A 16,922-nucleotide genomic window follows, 5' to 3' on the forward strand; every position below is an offset into this window, starting at 1 on the left:
GGCTTGGGCACTGAGAGGGTAGCGCTGAGCCCTGCCGTGTTGGCTGCCCCCGTTGGCTGCTCTGACACTGTGGTGCTATCTTTGCCACCTGGATTTGGCAGGGGAGCTGGGTGTGGCCTGGGGGTGAAGACTCAGGCAAGCTGGGTCCTTCCAGCCCCTACTCCCTTTCCCCCAAAGCCTCTATTTGGGGATTATGATCCCCTTTCATGGGGTTCCTTGGGCCCCCTGGCACCTCTCCTTCTCCAGCTAACCTCTGGGTCTGGAAGGAGAGCTGCACAGGGCTGCCCGGGCCATCTGGCTGTGCCTGAGCAGAGCCTGACTTATGTCTGTCTCGGTGGTGCCTGGTTGGGGAGGAGGGGAGAGCAGGCGAGACTTGGCTTTGTGTTGCGATCTCGGTAGGCCAGACAGCAGGTTCCTGGACAGCCGGCTGAGGGGGGCCCTCAGGGTGAGGAGGCCAGGACTGGGAGTGTGGTGATGCCCAGACCTCTGCCCTGAGGCCCCTGGTGGCAATGCCACTCTGGAATGGTGTCCCCCACCCCCCCACCCCCGCTTGTGATTGTTCTCTCCCTGCCTTTCCCCTTCCCCCAACTTGGGCGTGGGGCGTCTCTGTGGCCTGGGGTTTGCCTACTGTGGCTCTTGTGTGTGGCTAGCCGCCCTCAGCTCTGGGATCTGGTGTTCGGGTCTCATTCCAGGAGGGCCTCCCGCCCTGCCTTTCCCAGCATCTGGCTCTGCTGCCCCCTTGGGTGTGGCCCAGTTGAGGCGAGGCCTCCTGGCTCCTTTCCAGGGGTGGGGGGTTGGTGGGGGTGGGGGATGATTGATGGCCCCCAAGCCTGCCTGTGCTTACTGCTCACTCACGCGCCCTGCTGGAGGCCCCTCCTCTCCCAGCCGAGTTCACCATCTGGGGCTCTGGCTCTGGCATGGTGGTGGGTGAATGAGTGACTCCCACCGACTGTGGCATGGAGCTTACCCTGCTGGGGGTCCCGGGGCAGAAAAAGAGGTTGCAGCCTGGGCCAGGGGCCTCTTACTTGGCACTCCCCATCTCTCCTCAGGCTCTTTCCCGGAGCGCAGCCGCCGGCCATGCCCACTGTCTGCCTCCTCCCGCTGCTCCTCCTTGCCATGGGGGGGGCCTTGGGTGGCAGCAGGCCCTTCACTGCCTTCTCAGTGACAGACACCACACTCACCCACCTGGCTGTGCACCGGGTGACCGGGGAGGTATTTGTGGGGGCAGTGAACCGAGTCTTCAAGCTGGCCCCCAACCTGACTGAGCTGCGGGCCCACGTCACGGGGCCCGTGGAGGACAATGCTCGCTGCTACCCACCGCCCAGCATGCGTGTGTGCACCCACCGCCTGGCACCCGTGGACAACGTGAACAAGCTGCTTCTCATAGACTACGCTGCCCGCCGCTTGGTGGCCTGCGGCAGCATCTGGCAAGGCATCTGCCAGTTTCTGCGCCTGGATGACCTCTTCAAGCTGGGCGAGCCCCACCACCGCAAAGAGCACTACCTCTCGGGGGCCCAGGAGCCCGACTCCATGGCTGGGGTCATCGTGGAGCAGGGTCAGGGGCCCAGCAAGCTGTTTGTGGGCACCGCCGTGGACGGCAAGTCTGAGTACTTCCCCACCCTGAGCTCCCGCAAGCTCATCAGTGACGAGGACAGTGCCGACATGTTTAGTCTGGTGGGTGAGCCTGCCTGTCTGTTCACCCTCCTCCCCTCGCCTCTCCTCCTGCCCCTCGAGAGCCAGCACCTGTGTCCCTCCTGCCTTCACTCTGTCCTAGCTCCACCTCCGGGAGAGCCCAGGTCCTAGAGGGGACAAGCTCCCGAAGATAGAAGGATGGGCTGAGGCACAGGATGGGGCTGCTCTGGGCTCCTGTGACTGTGTGTTTGGGGAGGGGAGGCAGGGGGAGGTCATGAGGGAAGCCCTGGGGGAACCATGTTTAGGGGCTGAGAGGCCAGAGTTTGGGAGGCAGGTGACAGAGCCAGGCCTCACCCCATGCTCTCTCCTCGACCTGCTCTCCAGGTATACCAGGATGAGTTTGTCTCCTCGCAGATCAAGATCCCCTCGGACACCCTGTCCTTGTACCCCGCCTTTGACATCTATTACATCTACGGCTTCGTGAGCGCCTCCTTCGTGTACTTCCTGACGCTGCAGCTGGACACCCAGCAGACACTGCTGGACACAGCGGGCGAGAAATTCTTCACGTCCAAGATCGTGCGCATGTGCGCCGGGGACTCGGAGTTCTACTCCTACGTGGAGTTTCCCATCGGCTGCTCCTGGCGCGGCGTGGAGTACCGCTTGGTGCAGAGTGCGCACCTGGCCAAGCCCGGCCTGCTGCTGGCCCAGGCCCTGGGTGTGCCGGCTGACGAGGACGTCCTCTTCACCATCTTCTCACAGGGCCAGAAGAACCGGGCGAGCCCGCCCCGGCAGACCGTGCTCTGCCTCTTCACCCTCAGCACCATCAATGCTCACATCCGGCGCCGCATCCAGTCATGCTATCGGGGGGAGGGCACACTGGCCCTGCCCTGGCTGCTCAACAAGGAGCTGCCCTGCATCAACACTGTGAGCACAGCGGGCTTCAGCCCTGGCACATCCGCTTCTCACTCTCAGGGACTCTTGTCCTCTCTCGTCCTCTCCCTGCATCTGCTGCTCCCCTTGCCTGCCTTCTCACCAGCTCTCTTGGCGGCCACTCTATACTTGCGGACCACGCCTCCCTTTTCCTGCCCCTCCACCCATCCCCAGTTTGCTACTTCTTGCTCCATCTCCTGGGTGTCCCTCACTGAGTTAGTGACAGTCTGCCAGCCTGTCCCATCTCTTTTTTATATATACACTAGAGGCCCAGTGCACCCTCTCCAATCTGGGACCCCTCAGGGGATGTCCCACAGGGATCGGGCCTAAACTGGCAGTCGGACATCCCTCTCGCAATCCAGGACTGCTGGCTCCCAACCACTTGCCTGCCTGCCTGATTGCCCCTAACCGCTTCTGCCAGCCAGCCTGATCACCCCCTAACCACTCCCCTGCCAGCCCGATTGACGCCCGACTGCTCCCCTGCAGGCCCGATCACCCCCAACTGCCCTCCCCTGCCAGCCCGGTCACCCCTAACTGCCCTCCCCTGCAGGCCTGGTGCCCTCCAACTGCCCTCCCCTGCTGGCCTGGTCCCCCCTGACTGCCCTCCCTGCAGGCCTGGTCACCCCCAACTGCCCTCCCCTGCAGTCAGTTAGCATATTCCCTCCTTATTGGCTGTGGGCGCTGCCATCTTTGCAACAGCATAAGGGTCAATTAGCATATTCCCTCTTTATTAGATAGGATTTTTATTGATTTCTGAGAGGAAGGGAGAGGGAGAGAGAGACAGAAACATCAATGATGAGAGAGAATCATTGATCAGCTGCCTCCTATATACCCTACCTTGAGGATCAAGCCTGCAACCCAGGGCACATGTCCTAACTGGGAATTGAACCATGACCTCCTGGTTCATAGGTCAACGCTCAACCATTTGCAGGCCCAGGCCTCGCTCTCCTTTTCTGCTCCTGCATCCTCTCCCTCCACCATCCGTCTCCCTCCTCCATCTCCTTCCTGCATTTACCTCCTCATTCCCCAATTTCCTGTGGGGTCCAGGGCAAGGGGTTAGTCTTAGCTGGTGAGGAACAACTTGCAGATCCTGCTCCCTTCCCTAATGTGGGGTCTTGTGGCCTCTGTCCAGTGGCCCCCAAGCTTCAAGTCTCACATGCATTCCTGCTGTTTCCCCAGCCCATGCAGATAAATGGGAACTTCTGCGGGCTGGTGTTGAACCAGCCTCTGGGCGGCCTGCACGTGATCGAGGGGCTGCCCCTGCTGGCGGACAGCACTGATGGTATGGCTAGTGTGGCCGCCTACACCTACCACCAGCACTCCGTGGTCTTCATCGGCACACGCAGCGGCAGCCTGAAGAAGGTACGCCCTGGCCCCCTTGGCATCTAGACATGGGGGCAGACTGAGATACGGGATGAGGGGTAGGGACAAGAATGTGCAGACGAGCCCTGTAAGACCCTGAACAGTACACAGCCCGTAGGGGAAGGGGGACTTCCCAGGCTGGGCCCCAGGAGCCTGGCCAGGATCCATGGGCTGCCCCCATAGCCATCCACCCCTACCAGCACCCATGCTCACTTTGGCCTGAATCGCCTGCTTGCTAGGGCTGTGGGAACAGAGACCAGACCTATCTTGGGGCGTCCCTGCCAGGAGAGCAGGTGGCCGTGGTTTAGCCATCGTTGCTAGATCCTTAGTCAAATGAATGCGAACATAATCATCTTTGCCCTCCTGCCTGTTCCTTTGCAGTGGGGACCTCAGTTGCTGCTGTTCTGGGACCGGGGCTGGTGGGAAATGGGGAGATGAGCCCCTGGGACCTCTGGCGTATCCTAAAGGGATAGGAGTCAGGGCGGCTTCCGCTCCTCATCCTGTTTGCCAGGCAATTGCAGAGCTATCCCCAGGGGGGCGGGGGCGGTGTCAGTGGCTGGGGGAAGGCTTTTGAAAGGAGCTGCTGAGGTCTTGGGCTGAGCCTGCTCCCTTGGGGTATAATTCCCATCCCGTACACTTCCCCTGCTTCAAGCATACATTCCAAGGCTTCTAGTAAGTTCGCAGAGTTGCGCAACCCTAACCACCCCACCACCACCGTCTCATTCCAGGACATTGTCATCACCCTAAAAACCTCTTCCCCTTTGGATATCATCCCTGTCCCCCATCGCTGGACATCAATAATATCTCTGTCTCTATCTCCTGGGAGTGCCTTCTGGCTGGCTGAGTCACCCCCAAGGACCTCCAGGGGCTGGCCTTTGAGCCCTCCGTCCCCTGGCCCTGGGGATCCCGGGGTCAGGGAAAGTTCAAGTGCTGAGCCACGCCCTGGCTTCAGCTCAGCCACAACTTGGGAAGTCCCTGGCCCTAGAGGAGGATGCCCGGGGGCGCATGGGTTGCTGCTGTGGCCTCAGACTGGCTTGTCGTCCCTCTTCCCCGGTCTTGTGGCCCCAGGTCCGAGTTGATGGCTCCCAGGACGCCCACCTGTATGAGACAGTGCCCGTGGTGGACGGCAGCCCCATACTACGAGACCTGCTCTTCAGCCCCGACCACCAGCACATCTACCTCCTGAGTGAGAAGCAGGTGGGCCCCGAGGCGGTGGCGGCGGGCGGCTGTGTGGGTCCGGGGCGGGTGCTGACAAGGTTGTCCCCAGGTGAGCCAGCTCCCAGTGGAGACGTGCGAGCAGTACTCCAGCTGCGCAGCCTGCCTGGGCTCCAGGGACCCACACTGTGGCTGGTGTGTGCTGCAGCACAGGTGAGGGAGGCGGTGTGGGGCTGGGTGGTGACGATGGCTCAGGGAGGCTCTGCTCCTGGGAGAAGCCACCAGGCATGTTGGTTGGGGAGGGTGGTACCTGCCCTTGCCCACATGTTCACATCTCCCAGCCAGGCCCTTGAGGCCTCCCCCTCCCTCCCCTTCCACTTTCTCCAGCTAATGAGCAGAAGCTCCACCCCAAGTGACGTCACTAGGACCCCATGGGCCAAGGCGCTGTGGGCTGGGGCCGGCTGTCCCCTTTCCCCCCAGGCTCCCAGTGAGCCTTGGACAGAGCCCTCCCAGGGCAGGTGCGGGATGGGCTGTGGCTGACCCCACACAGATGCTGTCGAGAAGGGGCCTGTCCGGGCGCCTCAGCCCCGTATGGCTTTGCGGAAGAGCTGAGCAAGTGTGTCCAGGTGCGGGTCCGGCCCAACAATGTGTCAGTGACATCGCCCGGGGTGCAGGTAAGTGGAGTGGCGAGTGAGTGGGGTGGGGCGTGGGGGCCAATGCAGGTGCGTGTTGAGGGGTGCGCCCTGCTGAGTCCCCTGCCTTCCGCAGCTGACTGTGGCCATGCGCAATGTGCCAGACCTCAGCGCAGGCGTGAGCTGTGCCTTCGAGGAGGTGGCGGAGAACGAGGCCGTCCTGCTGCCCTCCGGGGAGTTGCGCTGCCCCTCGCCCTCTCTCCAGGAGCTCCGGGCTCTCACCAGGGGACATGGTCAGTGGCTGGGCCGCTCGGGAGGGGGCGCTGTCTGTCCCCAGCTGGCTCACGGCCATCCTTGGGCTTGCTGCAGGGGCCACGCGCACTGTGCGGCTGCAGCTGCTCTCCAAGGAGACAGGTGTGCGGTTCGCCGGGACCGACTTTGTCTTTTACAACTGCAGCTTCCATCAGTCGTGAGTACTGGCCTAGCTGACCTCTGCCCCCACGTCACTTCATCCCTTGCTGCATTGTGCAGGCCTCGGACGTGCCCTGGCGCCTTCTTCCTTCGGTTCCCCCTATGTCCCCTAGGAGGGGTGGCGAGGGGGCAGCCTGGCCTTCTCTGTTGTTGCTGAAGCCTTCCCCACCCCCACCAGGTGCATGTCCTGCGTTGGCAGCCCTTACCCCTGCCACTGGTGTAAGTACCGCCACGTGTGTACCAGCCACCCCCACGAGTGCTCCTTCCAGGAGGGCAGGGTCCACAGCCCCGAGGTGAGGCGGGTGCCGCGCGCGAGGGGGGTCGGGCTCCGTGTGGACTGGCCTCTGGCTTCTCTGCCTTTGATTCTCAGTTCCTTGGAGCCTCCTCAATGCGGGGTTGGCGCCCTGCTGGGCCAGGATGGCAGCAGTTGGTGTGTGGCTGATGGGCGTTCTCCATCCTCCCCAAGGGCTGCCCTGAGATCCTGCCCAGCGGGGACCTCCTGATCCCAGTGGGTGTCATGCAACCCCTTACCCTGCGGGCCAAGAACCTGCCGCAGCCGCAGTCAGGCCAGAAGAACTACGAGTGCGTGGTCCGGGTCCAGGGGCGGCAGCAGCGTGTGCCTGCTGTGCGCTTCAACAGCAGCAGCGTGCAGTGCCAGAACGCCTCGGTGAGGCCCCGTGCCCCGCCTCCCCCCCACCCCCCCCGGCCTGTACCCCGCTCCCCCACCTGTGCCCCACTCTCCCGGCCTGTACACCTCCTCTCCCTGGCCTGTGCCCAGCTCACTGACTGGCCTGGGAGCCTCAAGTAGCTGTGGCAGGGCACCTTCTGAGGGGTCGTGTGGTCCCTCTCCCCCAGTACTCCTATGAAGGTGACGAGTATGGTGACACTGAGCTGGACTTCTCTGTGGTCTGGGATGGAGATTTCCCTATCGACAAGCCTGCTACCTTCCGAGGTGAGGGGCAAGATGGGGCGTAGGTTCCTGACCAACATGGCTCATTGGTTGAGTGTTAGCCTATGAACCAGGAAGTCATGCTTCAATTCCCGGTCAAAGGCAGATGCCCAGGTTGCGGGCTCTGTCCCGGGGGGGGGGGGGGCATGCAGGAGACAGCCAATCAATGATTCTCTCATCATTGATATTTCTCTCTCTCCCTCTCCCTTCCTCTCTGAAATCAATAAAAATGTATTAAAAAAAAAAGATGGGGTGGAGGAGCTTGCCTCCTGGGGCAGAGTTGGCATGAACTGGGGCCAGGTCTAACAGGGGGACCCTGAGTGGCCCTGGCTCCCCATAGCCACCCCCAGCGGTGACCCCTGTGTCCACAGCTATCCTATATAAATGCTGGGCACAACGACCCAGCTGTGGCCTCTGCCTCAAGGCCGACCCCCGCTTCAACTGTGGCTGGTGCATCTCGGAGCACAGGTGCCAGCTGCGTGCCCACTGTCTGGCCCCCAAGACCAACTGGATGCACCCGAGCCAGAAGGGCACCCGCTGTAGCCACCCCCGCATCACCCAGGTGAGCCTCTCACACCTTCCGCATACGAGACACCCAGCGGTCTGGCTCACCCTCTCACCTCTTGTCCTGCTCTGCAGATTCACCCACTCATGGGGCCCAAGGAGGGAGGCACCCGAGTCACCATCGAGGGTGAGAACCTAGGCCTCACCTACCGAGAGGTAGGCCTTCGGGTGGCCGGCGTGCGTTGCAATTCCATTCCCGCTGAGTACATCAGCGCCGAGAGGTGAGTGTGGCTGGGCGGGCACCCATGCTGCTGCTCCGAGGCTGGCCCTGACCTTCTCTGACCCCTAGGATCGTGTGTGAGATGGAGGAGTCACTGGTGCCCAGCCCACCGCCGGGGCCCGTGGAGCTGTGTGTAGGCGACTGTTCTGCCGACTTCCGCACGCAATCAGAGCAGCTCTACAGCTTTGTGGTGTGTGAGCCGCCCGGCCCTTCCCACACCCACCCCTTGTGAGGGCGCGCGACCCGCACTGGGCTGCCTCCTCCCTCCCCTCAGGGCTGCTTCTCCCACAGACCCCGACATTCGACCGTGTGCGTCCCAGTCGGGGCCCAGCTTCTGGGGGCACGAGGCTCACCATCTCTGGAAGTTCTCTAGATGCCGGCAGCACGGTCACAGTGATCGTGAGAGATGGCGAGTGCCAGTTTGTGAGGTGGGTAGGGCCCTGCCAGTCTTGGGATGGGCATTTGGTTGCCCGGTGAGGGCCCTGGGCCACCTACTCAAAGCTCTCCACTTGCCATGTAGGAGGGATGCCGAAGCAATCGTGTGTATCTCGCCCGTTTCCACCCTGGGCCCCAGCCAGGCCCCCATCACCCTGGCCATTGACCGTGCTAACATCTCCAGCCCCGGAGTTCTGTACACCTACACCCAGGACCCTACTGTCACTCGCCTTGAGCCCACCTGGAGTATAATCAAGTAAGACTCTAGAGAAGAGAGAATGGGTCCCCAAGATCCTGTCCTGGGGCCTTGCCTGATGGCTGGGCCCTTGGGCATCAAATTATACCTCCTCTAAGCCTGAGCCCTTAGCCAGGCTGGTGTGGCTCAGTGGTTGAGCATCGACCTATGAACCAGGAGGTCACAGTTTGATTCCCGGTCAGGGCACATGTCTGGATTGTGGGCTCGGTCCCCAAGTAAGGGACACGCAGGAGGCAGCCAATCAATGATCCTCTCTCATCATTGATGTTTCTTTCTTTCTTTCTTTTTTTTTTAAATATATTTTATTGATTTCTTACAGAGAGGAAGGGAGAGAGATAGTTAGAAACATCGATGAGAGAGAAAGATCGATCAGCTGCCTCCTGCACATCTCCCACTGGGGATGTGCCCGCAACCCAGGTACATGCCCCCGACCGGAATCGAACCCGGGACCCCTCAGTCCGCAGGCCGATGCTCTATCCACTGAGCCAAACCGGTTTCGGCATCATTGATGTTTCTATCTCTTTCTCCCTCTCCCTCCCTCTCCGAAATAAATAATAAAAATATATTAAACCTGGGCCCTTATGGGCAGAGGGGGCAGGGTCCTCCTGACACAGAGCACCTGGCACCCGCCCAGCGACCTGAGTTGTAGGAGGCCCTAGGCTCCCACTGCAGCCTTCATAGCTTTCCAGGGCTGGGCTGGGGGCGTTGGGGGATAGAGTCTGAGGCCCCTCCTCCCTGTCCCCAGCGGAAGCACTGCCATCACTGTCAGTGGGACCCACCTGCTGACAGTCCAAGAACCCCGGGTCCGGGCCAAGTACCGAGGCATCGAGACCACCAATGTGAGTGCCAGCTGCCCTCGCCCCGCCCCTGCCCCTGCAATGCATGGTCTCATGTGCTGGACTGCCCGCCTTTGTCCACACAGACGTGCCAGGTTATCAACGACACTGCCATGCTGTGTAAGGCCCCTGGCATCTTCCTGGGGCGGCCCCAGCCACGGGCCCAAGGCGAGCACCCTGATGAGTTTGGTTTCCTGCTGGACCATGTGCAGACAGCCCGCTCCCTCAACCGGTCCTCCTTCACCTACTACCCTGACCCCAGCTTTGAGCCACTTGGGCCCTCCGGCGTCCTGGATGTCAAACCTGGCTCCCACGTGGTGTTGAAGGTGCTGGTGGGGCACAAGGGCTGGGAGGGGCGGGGGGGGGGAGGAAGCCCTGGCTGACCGTGCCCTCCATGCACAGGGCAAGAATCTGATCCCCGCAGCAGCGGGCAGCTCTCGCCTCAACTACACCGTGCTGATTGGGGGCCAGCCATGTGCACTCACCGTCTCGGACACGCAACTCCTGTGTGACTCACCCAGCCAGACGGGCCGGCAGCCTGTCATGGTGGGTAGGGGGTGGGAAGGCCCCCAGGGGCCGGTGGGGCAGGTGTGGGGGTCAGCTCATGGTGAGCCTCTCCCCGCAGGTGCTGGTGGGCGGCCTGGAGTTCTGGCTGGGCACCCTACACATCACGGCCGAGCGGGCGCTGACCCTGCCGGCCATGGTGGGGCTGGCGGCCGGGGGCGGGCTCTTGCTGCTGGCCATCACCGCTGTGCTGGTCGCCTACAAGCGCAAGACTCAGGATGCAGACCGCACGCTCAAGCGGCTCCAGCTCCAGATGGACAACTTGGAGTCCCGCGTGGCTCTGGAATGCAAGGAAGGTGCATTGGAGTGGGGGTGCAGTGCGGGGTGGGGGTGCGGGGCGCCGGCCTCCTCTTGCTCTGCTCACTCTTCCTCCCTGCCCCCCCCCAGCCTTTGCTGAGCTGCAGACAGACATCAATGAGCTGACGAACCACATGGACGTGGTGCAGATCCCGTTCCTGGACTACCGGACCTATGCCGTGCGCGTGCTCTTCCCAGGCATCGAGGCCCACCCGGTGCTCAAGGAGCTGGATGTGAGCCCCTGCCTGGCCTGCCTGCGCCCTGCCATCCCCAGGGCCACTGTGCCACCATCTGACGCCCCCTGTCCCTCACAGACGCCCCCTAATGTCGAGAAGGCTCTGCGCCTGTTCGGGCAGCTGCTGCACAGCCGCGCCTTTGTGCTCACCTTCATTCACACGTTGGAGGCCCAGAGTAGCTTCTCCATGCGGGACCGCGGCACCGTGGCTTCGCTCACCATGGTGGCCCTCCAGAGCCGCCTCGATTACGCCACGGGGCTGCTCAAGCAACTGCTGGCAGACCTCATCGAGAAAAACCTTGAGAGCAAGAACCATCCAAAGCTGTTGCTGCGCAGGTACGTCCCAACCCCAGCCCTACCCTCCGCCAGCCTGCCCCCTGAACCGCCCCCTCCCCTGCCCGGCTAGGGCCCCAGTAACCTTTGCGCCCTAGGACGGAGTCAGTGGCTGAGAAGATGCTTACCAACTGGTTCACGTTCCTGCTGCATAAGTTTCTGAAGGTGCACTGGGCGGGAGGGCTGCGGGCCGGGGAGGTGGGGAGGCAGCTGGCCATGGGGCAGGCAGCCATGTGCCCGCCTCTCGCTGCAGGAGTGCGCGGGGGAGCCACTCTTCCTGCTCTACTGCGCCATCAAGCAGCAGATGGAGAAGGGCCCCATCGACGCCATCACGGGCGAGGCGCGCTACTCCCTGAGTGAGGATAAACTCATTCGGCAGCAGATTGACTACAAGATGCTGGTGAATGGGGGGCCTGGCGGGCAGGGCTCTGGGTGTGGGGGGGGAAGCCTCGTCCAGGACCCACCCTGCGCTTCTCCTCGGCCGCAGACCCTGTACTGCGTGTGCCCAGAGAGTGAGGGCAGCGCTCAGGTCCCCGTGAAGGTTCTCAACTGTGACAGCATCACCCAGGCCAAAGACAAGCTGCTGGATGCCGTGTACAAGGGCATCCCCTACTCCCAGCGTCCCAAGGCCGAGGACATGGACCTGGGTGAGGCCTCCCCTCTCCTCCGTCCCTGGACTCTGTCCTCTGAGTGGAGTGGGCCCGGGGTCTCGGGGGACACTGGGCAGGACCTCAAGGGCTGTCTGTGGCCCGCAGAGTGGCGCCAGGGCCGCATGGCCCGCATCATCCTCCAGGATGAAGATGTCACCACCAAGATCGAGTGTGACTGGAAGAGGGTCAACTCACTGGCCCACTACCAGGTGAGGGGCCGGGGCCCCGCTCACCCCCAGGGCCACCTCGGAGCTGTGGCCCTGCCCTGATGACACAGGAGCAGGGTCCTGGCTCCCTTCCTCCTCAGGGAGCCTCGGGAGCTATTCTGTGCACACTGCAGGGTCTGGACGGGGGAGGGGGGGCATGACCCAGGCCCCGGGGGCATGGCTCCTCAGCCACCTGCACTGCCCCCTTTGTCTCTGGGGTTCTCCAGGTGACAGATGGTTCCTTGGTGGCCCTGGTGCCCAAACAAGTGTCCGCCTATAACATGGCCAACTCCTTCACCTTCACCCGCTCCCTCAGCCGCTACGGTAGGTGTCCTGTGTGGGGGCCTCCATATGCCCTATGAGGCTGTGACCGCGGTCACGGGGAGCCCCTGTCGGAGCAGCCAGCTTGACTCTGGTGGCCTCCCTGGGCTTTGGCCTTGGAAGATCTCCAGTTCCTTAGAGATTAGTAGTGGGTGGGTCGGCAAGAGCATACAGGTCCCCTCAGCCTGCTGGGCCCCCAGGACAGAGTACAGCAAGCGCCCCCGCGGTGGCTGGTGGGGCCCCGCTGCCTAAGGGGCCAACTGGTCCTCTGCCCCAGAGAGCCTGCTTCGCACGGCCAGCAGCCCCGACAGCCTCCGCTCTCGGGCGCCCATGATCACGCCTGACCAGGAGACGGGCACCAAGCTGTGGCACCTGGTGAAGAACCATGACCACGCCGACCACCGCGAGGGGGACCGTGGCAGCAAGATGGTCTCCGAGATCTACCTGACGCGGCTACTGGCCACCAAGGTGCGGGCCGGCCCCGTGCCACCTTCTCACTGCCAAGCCTCTGTCCCCCTTTGTCCCCCTCTGTCCTGCTGCGGGGACATCGCGACCCAGCTGCCTCACGGCCTGTATGTTTGCTGTCCCCCGCAGGGCACGCTGCAGAAGTTTGTGGATGACCTCTTTGAGACGGTGTTCAGCACGGCGCACCGGGGCTCGGCCCTGCCCCTGGCCATCAAGTACATGTTCGACTTCCTCGATGAGCAGGCCGACCAGCGCCAGATCAGTGACCCTGACGTGCGCCACACCTGGAAGAGCAACTGGTACTGCCCTGCGCCCTCCTGCTGCCGGCCCCTCTAGGGGTGGATGGTCAGAAGAGGCTGCTGGCTTTGCCAAGACTCAGGGACCACAGAGTTAGTCGGGGCAGCTGATGGGAGCTGGAGTGGCTGTCCAGGCAGGAAAGGACCAGCATCCAAGGTGGCAGCAAGCAAAGAGGGCGAGTGAGCGCCATTCGGAGGTGGGCTCTGTAGGGCATTTGCCTGGGGTTAGTGAGGCCAGTACCCAGCAGTGGCCCTTAGCCCTCAGGGCCTTGCGTGGGGCACAGATGCTGGTAGCTCGGCTCATGTGGTAGCTCTTTTTTTAAGAAATATATATATATATATATATATATATATATTATATAATTTTTTAAAATATATATTTATTGACTTCAGTGATGAAGGGAGAGGGAGAGAGAGAAGAGAGAGATAGAAACATCAATGATGAGAGAGAATCATTGATTGGCTGCCTCCTGTACACCCCTCACTGGGGATCAAGCCCACAACCCAGGCATGTGCCCTGACCTGGAATCGAACCCAGGACCCTTCAGTCCGCAGGCCGATGCTCTATCCACTGAGCCAAACCAGCCAGGGCAAGAAATATATTTTTATTGATTTCAGAGAAGAAGGCAAAGGGAGAGCGAGATAGAAACATCAATGATGAGAGAGAATCATTGATCAGCCGCCTCCTGCACACCCCCTACTGGAGATCGAACCTGCAACCCGGGCATATGCCCTGACCTGGAATCGAACCCAGGACCCTTCAGTCCGCAGGCCGATGCTCTATCCACTGAGCCAAACCAGCCAGGGCAAGAAATATATTTTTATTGATTTCAGAGAGGAAGGCAAAGGGAGAGCAAGATAGACACATCAATGATGAGAGAGAATCATTGATCAGCCGCCTCCTGCACGCCCCCTACTGGAGATCGAACCCGCAACCTGGGCATGTGCCCTGACCTGGAATCGATCCATGACCTCCAGGTTCATAGGTTGACGCTCAACCACTGAGCCATGCCTGCCGGCCCCCATGTGGTAGCTCTTTATGTCTCTGGCAGAAACTTAAAGAAAAGGCTGTTAACCCTAAACATGTCACTCTTGCTGCTCTGGGTAAGACGTGGGCTGGCCAGTCAGGAACCATGGAAGGGAAGGGCACAGGAGGGTGCTTCTGGGAGACGAGGGAGCTGCGGTTGTGTGTCCGTCCACGCAGCCTGCCCCTGCGCTTCTGGGTGAACGTGATCAAGAATCCGCAGTTCGTGTTCGACATCCACAAGAGCAGCATCACGGACGCCTGCCTGTCGGTGGTGGCCCAGACCTTCATGGACTCCTGCTCCACGTCCGAGCACCGCCTGGGCAAGGACTCCCCCTCCAATAAGCTGCTCTATGCCAAGGACATCCCAAACTACAAGAGTTGGGTGGAGAGGTGGGCCCTGCCCTGTGGCCCCAGGTTGTGGGGAGGTGGAACCAGGCAGTCCCGGGGGAGCTGCCGTGGGTGGAGGGGGGCAGGAGCTGCCCCTCTGTGGGCTGGCTTCTCTGAGGTGGGCCAACTATAGGACAAAGGCCCCGAGGCTGGCCTGGCAGCCAGGGCAGGGACTTGGACTTTTATGCCACCTGCCCATGTGTGTGACCTCAGGGTCCCAACAGGTACTACCGGGACATTGCAAAGATGGCATCCATCAGTGACCAGGACATGGACGCCTACCTGGTGGAGCAGTCCCGCCTCCATGCCAGCGACTTCAGTGTCCTAAGCGCGCTCAGTGAGCTCTACTTCTATGTCACCAAGTACCACCAGGAGGTGTGTGCTGCTCCCGGAGTGACAAAGCAGGCGTCTGGGTGGGAGTCGAGGAATGCCACAGGATGTGGAGGGGACAGAGGGGATAGGGAGCCCATCTTTTATTTATTTATTTTAATATATTTTTATTGATTTCAGACAGGAAGGGAAAGGGAGAAATAGAAACTTCAAAGATGAGAGAGAATCACTGATCGGCTGCCTCCTGCACGCCCCCCACTGGGGTTGGAGCCTGCAACCCAGGCATGTGCCCTGACCAGGAATCGAACCCAGGAGCTCCTGGTTCATAGGTGGATGCTCAACCACTGAGCCACACCGGCCAGGCAGGAGCCCATCTGTTAGATTGCTCATGATCACTCCCCCAAGCAGGCCGCTAGGCCAGCACACATGACACTCGCCTCAATGCTGGGATTTAAAGGACCCAGAAAAGAAGCCACTGGCTAGAGTACACAGTTCTGGTTGGGCAAGAGTTGAGGGCCAGGGGCATTGGGAGGGACAGGCTGAGGAGGGTGGGGCCAGAAGGTGGGCATGGACAGCCCTTTCTAGGGCTTGTGGGATTTGTGACTGAAGGTGGCAGGAGGCAAGGGACAGAGGTGTGGACCTCAGGATGTATTGTTGGCTGAAGATATGGATTTGTGAGCCAGGACATGGCCCTGAAGGCCCTGAGCCTGGATGAGCTCAGCCAGGGCGGCCGGGAGTGGGTGCAGAGGGACCGGTGGCCCGAGCATTGAGTCCTGGGGCCCTGGGACACTCAGAGGTGGCAGAGAAGAAAGGGAGCCGGTAGCAGAGACAGAAGAGGGGGTGGCCAGCAGGTGGGACGGACCCCAAGAGTAGGGAGCTGATCCTGGAACATGTGTGAGGAACCCCGGCCCCATGGAGGAGGGTCAGGGAGGAGAGCGCTCAGCTGTCAGGTGCTGATGGTCAAGGAGCCTGAGAACGCTGGCTGGGTTTGGTGACAAGATGGTAGAGACGTGGACAAGAGAGGTTTTTTTTGGGGGGGAGGAATTGGGAGGAGATGAGAAAAGGAGATCGGGGACGGTGAGTCCAGACCACTTGTGGGAGGGCCACATTCTGGCTGTGGAGAGAGAAGAGGAGAAAGTTCTGCAGCTGGAGGTGGATCTGGGGTGGAGGAGACGGGAGGTGTGTTCAGAGGTGAGAGATTGGAGCCTTTCCCAGGCGCCTAGGGCCCTGAGGGCCGCAGGGGGAGGAGGAGGGATGCGCTGAGGCTGGAGAGAGGGAAGAGCTCAAGACCTCCGGGGCAAAGGCCTTGCCTGGGAGGAAACCACCTCCCATGGCGAACCCAGCTCCGGGCCTCCCGCAGGTTCTCACCGCCCTGGACAGAGACGCCTCGTGTCGGAAGCATAAGCTGCGCCAGAAGCTGGAGCAGATCATCAGCCTCATGTCCAGCAACAGCTAAGGGTGGCGAAGCTGGTGAGGAGGGGGCTTCCCGGTCCTGGGTCGTCGTCCTGTCGAGAGGGGGGGCTCACGCCTGGGGCTCAGGGCTGAGCCCGGGATGGGGTGGCGCAGGCCAGGTCAGCGGGCCACTATGCCCCCGAACCCCCTTCATTAGTGCCTTGCTTTGGGCCCTGCAGGCGGGGAGGGGGTGACAGGACCTAGCCCCCCACCCCAGCAGCAGCAATACCCCCAGCCTCCTGCCCTTGTGCCCAGGTGTGTGACAGCCCCTGCCCCCCTTACTATTTATACCCCCAACCACCTATTTATTTAATTTATCTCTGCCTCACTGCCTCCATCTGTAAATACCGCCCCCCCCGCCCCCCCCCCCGGGATGTTGCCAACCTCATTCTCTTCCTTGAGTTGTCCTGATCCTGTGACACCATCAGCCTTGGCACCTTGCCCTCGCCATGGCCTCGGCACCAGCAGCGCTTGGGGTGATGCACCCTAAGCTGCCTTCGGACTGTGGCTGTGCCAAGGGGTCCCCTGCAGCGGGACCACAGCGTCCCCCTCCAAACCTCTCGGGACTTGGACTGCGCATCCTCAAGGGGCCCCGCTCTCTCCAAGCACCTGAGAGCTGTTACTAGACGTTCATTCCGGGGCCTGACCTGGGCCTGGGGCTCCAGAACTTTCTCCCGGCCCTACTGCCAAACCTCCTCAGTGTTGTCTGACTGGCCTTTGGACCCTCGCCCTCAGCTGCCCTGTCCTGCGCCCGCCCGAGGGGCTGAGGCGGCAGTGCCTTACTCCTTTGTGTCTCTGCCTCTTTCGAGGAATCTGGCCCCATCTCGAGGCCCCGGAAACCCCACTCTCCTCTTTTGTTGCATGAGTTTTCCTTTATTCATGTACATTTTTTCCTAAGTAAACATTGGGAAAATGGA

The 16,922-nt window shown here is 61.4% G+C and overlaps 1 protein-coding gene across 1 annotated transcript; it reads left to right on the forward strand.

Moving 5' to 3' along the window:
* Positions 1–1,077: 1,077 nt before the first annotated feature.
* PLXNA3 (plexin A3) lies at positions 1,078–16,922 on the forward strand (the record flags this gene model as incomplete). Its single annotated transcript, XM_081081252.1, has 32 exons — positions 1,078–1,674; positions 2,017–2,556; positions 3,742–3,924; positions 4,993–5,121; positions 5,192–5,292; positions 5,630–5,753; positions 5,848–6,004; positions 6,081–6,180; positions 6,361–6,475; positions 6,649–6,849; positions 7,038–7,134; positions 7,503–7,693; positions 7,771–7,916; positions 7,985–8,105; positions 8,207–8,343; positions 8,436–8,606; positions 9,352–9,445; positions 9,529–9,768; positions 9,845–9,988; positions 10,068–10,302; positions 10,394–10,536; positions 10,618–10,874; positions 10,970–11,036; positions 11,125–11,271; positions 11,359–11,518; positions 11,627–11,730; positions 11,955–12,051; positions 12,326–12,516; positions 12,643–12,812; positions 14,014–14,226; positions 14,448–14,598; positions 15,914–16,922. The coding sequence occupies 32 exons, from the start codon at positions 1,078–1,080 to the stop codon at positions 16,007–16,009; spliced, it is 5,619 nt and encodes a 1,872-aa protein (XP_080937378.1). The 3' UTR covers positions 16,010–16,922.

Source organism: Myotis nattereri (genome assembly GCF_964212035.1).
Source record: "Myotis nattereri genome assembly, chromosome: X".
Lineage (NCBI taxonomy): Eukaryota > Metazoa > Chordata > Mammalia > Chiroptera > Vespertilionidae > Myotis > Myotis nattereri.